Genomic DNA, 7,418 nt, shown 5'->3' with positions numbered 1-7,418 from the left:
AATGTACTTCATCAATCTGCCTGTTCTGCTCCCCACTCTGTCTCTGGTGAATCCTCTCACCACCCCTGCACCTCTAGCCTGTACGCCAGTTCTGTAGTGCATAAATAAATAAATCTTTAAAAAAAAGAAATTCACTGAAACTGATTCCTCAGTTTGGCTTTGGCTTAGTGCTAGGCAAAATCACAAAGGGAACCGCTAACACTACAATATAGAATGGAATACTTTAAAAATCTTTCGAGAACTGTGAAAACAACTCCAGATATAGTATTTTTTCATACAGTGGCCAATTTATAGCAATGACAAATGTGAAATTTTAAGTAAAGTCTCAATATTTAAGTTAGAATGTAGAAAGTCCTTTCCACCTCATAATCAGAAACTAAAAGAAGGCTGAACTCCTCTGGTAACTACTCAGGGAAAATCCTTAATATCTGAATGAGTCTGAACCAGACCTTCTGCGGCTTAATGGCCACATACAAAAAAACTGTTAATATCCAAATCTGAAACAAACACAGCAAATAAAAGAACAGTTTTCTCAAGTTATCTTTTTTTTTTTTAACCATGTAAGGAAGAGTTCTATATGCTCAGGGGAAAGATTACTGTAGTTATATAATTCATATATTTCTATACAGCTAACAAGTTACAGATAAGGGAGGGATAAAGAAGAACCAAAGAAGTAAAACTTACACACAAAAGTCTCTACATGGGTGCACAAGTCACCACATTTTGGACAGCGCAGCTGGTTTCCACCTTTCCCAGAATTCCCAGAGCCGGATTTCTTACTGCTTCCCTCACTCACTGATTTCTAATGTTTATGGAGGAGAAAAAAAGAGAATGTGAATTACTTCTTTCAGGCAACCTTTTTAAATGTTAACTTAAATATAAACAATATAGTTTATAATTAATCTGATAATTTTTACCTTTTCTAGAGTGGAATTACTAGTATAATTTATATCTCTACTATCACTAGTGCCCAAAGATACATTTACTACTAAAATAATCTCAGTAAATATATTCATCTGCATTCTTTCTTCACATAGTATGTATAATAAGTACCTTTCTTTCCATGACTCAATAAGCACTAGGAAAAAATTATATAAGTAAAAGCCATTTTCAAATGGAACCAGGAAGGACAATGCAGACAAACCATTTCACTTTAAACTGCCAGACCCTTGACTTGGATCAAACCACTAACATTCCAAGGAAAACAAGAAGAAAAATATCTTACTTGAAAGGACTGATAAAGGTAAACTTTTACTTCATACTTTCCACCTGACATTTTTACCTACGATTCATCTGACCATTATCTCATCCTTAAAAAAAAACACACACACACACAAAGCAACCTGTCCTTCCTTTAGATATGCTTTAATTTTTGCTATATCTGTGAACCCTGAATTGTAATTTTCTGCTATTGCCAAATATAGTCAACCCTCATAGATATTAGGGGTTCGGTTCCAGATAACTGCAACAACAGGTGTTATCAGAATACAAGTTACACTAATTTTTGAGTTGCCAAGTATATGTTCAAGTTTTGTTTACACTATACTAGTCTTTTATGTATGCAATAGTTATTACTGTAAAAAAAAAAAAAACTCTTGAGTGTATGTACCTGTATAAAATACTTATTTGGGCCCTCCCTGGGGGCGCAGCGGGTTAAAGCACTGCACTGAGAAGCTAAAGTCACTTCCGCATGAGTTCGATTCCCGCCTGCCCTGGAGGAGACCACATGGCGTGGCAGACCTCTCCTGGCCCGCCCGCTGCTCCCCTCAGCAGTGTACTTCCTCGATCTGCCTGTTCTGCTCCCCACTCTGTCTCTGGTGAAATCTCTCGCTGCCCCTGAGTCTCTGGCCTGTACCCAAGTTCTGTATGTACAAATAAATAAATCTTTAAAAAAAAAATACTTATTTGCTAAAAAATGCTAAACACTGGGCCCTCCCAGTGCCACTATGTGTTAAAGCACAGTATTAGGAAGTTACCGCTGCAGCGCAAGTTCAATCCCCAGTTTGGGGGCCGCCCCATGGTGTGGCAGACCTCTTCTGACTGGCCTGGTACTCCCCTTAGCAGTGTATTTCAGTACATCTGCCTTCCTGTTCTGCTCTCCACTCTATCTCTGGTGAATCCTTTTACCCCCTGCACCTCTGGCATACACCCCAGTCTGTGTGCATAAATAAATAAACCTTTTTTAAAAAATGCTAACTTATGAAAAAATGTTCAAGATCACTTGTAATAAGGGAGATGAAGATTATTCTCACCTTGGGTTACCACCTCACACCAGTGAGAATGGCACATCTTCAAACAACTAGCAACAACAAATGTTGGTGAGGATGTGGAGAAAAGGGAACTCTCCTACACTGCTGGTGGGAATGCAAACTAGTACAACCACTATGGAAAACTATTTGGAGGTTCCTCAAACTGCTAAACATGGAGCATCCCTACGACCCAGCAATCCCACTCCTAGGGATCTACCCAAAAGACACAAAAACACTGATTCAAAAAGATACCTGCACCCCCATGTTTATTGCTGCCTTATTCACCATTGGAAAGACATGGAAAAAGCCCAAATGCCCAAAAATGGATGACTGGATTAAAAAGATGTACATATGCACAATGGAATATTACTCAGCATCCAAAAAAAAGAAACACATGTCTGGAGCTGGAAAAGATCATGCTTAGTGAGATAAGCCAGAAAGAGAAAGAAAAATACCGGATGGTTTCACTCATAGCAGTATAATGGACCAGGCGAGAAAATAACAAAAATAATGAACAACCATAGACCAGAGACATTTTGTGGGGGTGGAGTGGGGAATGGGATCAAAAATGGGGGGGGGGGAAGGGAGGGAAATGCACGGGACTAGGGTGGTGGCACAGGGGTGATTTGGTGATGGGAAACCCATGGGGATTACAACTGAGATGAAAAAAAAATGTGCAAAATGATGTAAAAATAAACTTTTTAATAAAAAAAAAGAAAAAAGAAACACATGTCTTTTGCAGCAACATGGATGGAGCTGAAAAAGATCATGCTTAGTGAAACAAGCCAGAAAGAAAAGGAAAAATACCGGGTGGCTTCTCTCATAGCAGGAATATAACGGAATAGGCGAGAAAATAATGATAATGACGAACAGCTATATACCAGAGACATTTTGTGGGGGTGGAGTGAGGAATGGGATCAGAAACAGCGGGGGGAGGGAAATGCATTGGACTATGGTGATGGCAAATGGGTGATGTGGTGATGGGAAGCCCAGGGGGATTGCAAATGAGATGGGAAAATGTACAAAAATATGTAAAAATAAACTATTATTTTAAAAAAAAAATGCTAACCACTGAGTGTTCCGAAAGTCATAATAATCTACCAGTGGAAAGTATTGTAAAATAGACAATATCTGGGAGGTGCAATAAAGCAGTGTGCAATATAACTAGGTATATACATGTGTATCCATTTTTGCTTGCCCACTAACTGCTGTTCTGTTATTGAAGGTTAACAGTTACTGTAAGAAAAAAACTACATTTCAATGAAACTGAATCAGGCATTATCATGACAAGCAGATACTACCTTTTTTTGATCTAATTCTTCTCATCTCTAAAAAGGGGATAATTTCACTTACTTCAGAAAGTCATTGTTAGGATTAAGTATAAATATGAATGTACTTAGCATTTCATCTTACATATAATATTAATGCAAACGTTAGTTAAATTCACATTAAAAATGTTAATTATCTCATTGACCCAATAATACCCAATAATTTACTTGCTAGCTACAGAGTAGCCCAATGTTAGGTCATCCAGATATCCCCAGATTTTTAGGATATAAGTAAGGTTTATATTACGAATTGTTAAAGGGTTATGTGAAAGTAAGAAATGATGGCTATTAACTAATTTAATTCTAACCGAAGACTACATGGATAATTTAATTAATAATGCTTCTTTATTACCTTGGGGACTTAGAATTTTAATAACTGCTTACTAAATATAATGCTTAAAATTATTTTATGGTTCAAACTGAAACACAAAATAAAATTAGCTAAAGTTCTTTGGATCATTTTACATATTTCTACTTCCTACATGTAAAACATATACATCAATGGAATGCACAGAACTATTTCATAATTCTTTAAAGGAAGAAAATCAAATAGTGTAGCAATGCCAATAAAGATAAAATAATTACTTTATTTCCATCTCCAGAGCCATCTTTACTGATCCCATCTTTTGAAGCAAAATATGCTGGTGTTTCTGTAAAAGTTCTAAAAGGAGCTCTTCGTAAGATCTGTGTTTCAAAGGTCCCAAGTCTTCCTAAAACTGGTATATGAATGCGACCACAAGAAATACCTGAAAATATAATTAAATTTATTAGTCCATCAAATATTAACATGCCTCAATAAAACCCTTCGAAACAAAATTTCCATAAGCATAAAGGATGACAAAGCTATAGTTTTCACAACAGTAGAAAATTTGGTAGAGGAGGATAGTCTATCAACAGAGGCAAAGCCTTATCAAAAATAAGTTAGATCTGGGCATCCAAGAGACTTCAACTAAACAAGGACATCTTTTTCCTGGCCTATCTTTTGCAAGTGAGAAAAGAACACTCAAATCATAACAACCAGTGGCTCTTTTGAAGTTTGAGAATAAGTGCCTCAAGAGCTGTTTCATATATGGGGGAAAAGGTTATTTGTATTCTTTTTTATCTTTTTTATTCTTACATTATTTCTATCAATAAGAATAAGCAATGATATAAACTCTTATCTGTCTCTCTGGTTATATGGAGTGGAAACAAATTTAAAATGTTCTTTAAAATGCTGGCCCTCCCTGTGGCGCAGCGGGTTAAAGCACTGCACTAAGAAGCTGAAACCACTTCCACATGAGTTCAATTCCTGCCTCCCCGGAGGTGACCACATAGTGTGGCAGACCTCTCCTGACCCACCGGCTGCTCCCCTCAGCAGTGTACTTTATCGATCTGCCTGTTCTGCTCCCTACTCTGTCTCTGGTGAAGTCCCTGAGTCTCTGGCCTGTACCCCAGTTCTGTATGCACAAATAAATAAATCTTTTAAAAAAAAAAGTTATATGCTGGCTCTCCCTGGTGGTGCAACAGATTAAGGCACAGCATTATGAAGCTCTCTGAAGCCACTGCAGCCAGAGTTCAATCTCCAGCCAGGGAGGTGACCCACATGACGAGGCAGACCTCTCCTGACCCGCCTGCTGCTCCCCTCAGCAGTGTACTTGGTCAATCTGCCTGTTCTACTCCCCACTCTGTCTCTGGTGAATCCTCCCACCCACCACACCTCTGGCCTGTACCCTAGTTCTGTAAACATAAATAAATCTGAGAAAAAAAAAAGTTATGTGCTGTTCATTAAAATATTAAAAAATATTTTAATCCTGCAGGAAAAAGAAATAACTCAGCAAATACTGTATAACCACCATCTTGTTTTCAAACATTTTAATCTTTTGCCATATTTGACATTAACAATTTGAAAATCTAACATAGGTTAAACACTGACTTATTTGGGAAACATTTTCTATAAGGACCAGGATAGTAAGTATTATCAGCTTTGTGAGCTACATGGTCTCAATCCAAGTGTATCACGAAAGCAAAGATAAACAGTATGTAAACAAATGTGTATGGCAAACTTGGTCCAAGGGGTAACTGCTGACCTCTGGTTTTTCCCATTTAAACACAAAATAAAACCCAAATCAATGACAGCCAATGGCCAAAGAGTTCTACTACATACTATGAGGCAACAATTCTCAAGTTGGTCCTTAAGAGTATCCACTACACAAGAAAATGGTCCTATATTAAACAAAATTTTATAGACTTCAGTATTACAGGATTACTTAGAACTTTGTGTAAGCCAACATACATTACTGGATCACCAAAAAAGAAGCCTGCCAGCAATGTACCAGAGAGATGTTTAGAGATAATAAAGAACAAAAAAAAAAAAAGGGCAGGGAGTACATAGGTTACACTAAAATAAACTTTAAAAAATTGATTTTTGCCCCCCACATTTTATTCCCTCCAAAATTCTCAACTCAGACTTTAAATTTTTATTCTACACCTTTTAAGAAATCACACACATAATATACAAATACAAAACTAAATACCTAAATGCATTAACTAGTTTATGTTGTACTTCAATAATTTTTAAAAACATCTACCAATTAATATATAAAGGACTGGGTTTATTAACTCCAATTTTCCAACACTTTAGAGTGCACTGTTAGAACAACTAGTCTCAGTAGTTATTTATCATCCTAAGCTATCTTGAGTTCCACTAAAAACAAAAATGAATCCACCCAACTTCTCAGGAAAGATACAAAGATCAAAAATTTCTTATCTCTATATAAAATTTTAAAATTCAAAAAAAAAAGAATTAAGGTTCATGACATCCCAGACCCTATTCCAAGTTTTTTTTTTTTTTAAATCTAAAATTTTATGATCTACAAAATTGGTCAACACTATTAGACTTTAGTAAGAAAAAAGCTACACATTTGATGTTAACTCTAAGCAATGTTTTCAAAACTTTCCTAATTTTAAAAATAATTTTTCTAGTTTTTGCAGTAAATTACAGCCATTACTCTCAGCTTGAGATTTAAGGTAGCTGTTAATTTTAAGCTAAATATTAATGCTGTTTCAAGAACATAATATGATTTAAAGACTGTCAATCTAAAAAGCAAGCATAGAAAAGTAAAGGCGAGGTGTAAATGAAATAAAAAATGGAGTTAAGTTAGTGGACACTGAAGCTGGTGTGATGGGTATTTTGAGGGTTCAGTGTTCTACTTCATTATGTTTGAAAAAGGTTCATAATAATACATTAAAAATGTAAGTCAGCACAATAAAGTTATCTATTTTTTAATCTATGTAACAAACATAACTTTTTAATTAAGACATATTCAGAGAGAAAACTACAATGATAACAAGATTTATGATATAAAACTATCATATCTTGATGCTTAGCATAAAATTTAACCCTGAAGTATCACATACCATAATGCCTATTTACAATAAAACATATCTTTCAAAATAGTTGTTAACAATTTACAATATCTAATGGTATTAAAAAATATGCTAAAAGGAAATTACCTTGGGAACTTAAGGAAAATTATCAACATAATCCCTTTAACATCTTCTTGAATAGAAAAATAAATCACTCACTCTATCAAGTAACATATGAAACCAATCGTATAGTCACCATTAAGAATATTCTATAAAAGACATGTTCATGTTATTTAAACTTTTAAATTAAAAATTTCTTTGTTGAAACTGCTAAACATGGAGCTTCCCTACGACCCAGCAATCCCACTCCTAGGTATCTACCCAAAAGACACAAAAACACTCACTGAAAAAGATACCTTTACCCCCATGTTTATTGCTGCTTTATTTACAATTGGAAAAACATGGAAGCAGCCCAAATGCCCAAAAGTAGATGACT

The 7,418-nt window shown here is 35.6% G+C and overlaps 1 protein-coding gene across 1 annotated transcript in view; it reads right to left on the bottom strand.

Moving 5' to 3' along the window:
* CLPX (caseinolytic mitochondrial matrix peptidase chaperone subunit) overlaps positions 1–7,418 on the bottom strand; it is a 43,460-nt gene that overhangs the window by 30,681 nt on the left and 5,361 nt on the right. The window contains exons 2-3 of the mRNA XM_004687672.2: positions 4,163–4,323; positions 685–802 (exon numbers count right to left, since the gene is read on the bottom strand). Of these exons, the coding sequence (XP_004687729.1) occupies positions 685–802; positions 4,163–4,323 (279 nt within the window). The remainder of the gene's footprint in view (positions 1–684; positions 803–4,162; positions 4,324–7,418) is intronic.

This window comes from Condylura cristata, unplaced genomic scaffold, assembly GCF_000260355.1.
Source record: "Condylura cristata isolate star-nosed mole 26May11 unplaced genomic scaffold, ConCri1.0 scaffold00023, whole genome shotgun sequence".
Taxonomy (NCBI): Eukaryota; Metazoa; Chordata; class Mammalia; order Eulipotyphla; family Talpidae; genus Condylura; species Condylura cristata.
This window is presented reverse-complemented; position numbering and strand designations above follow the sequence as displayed.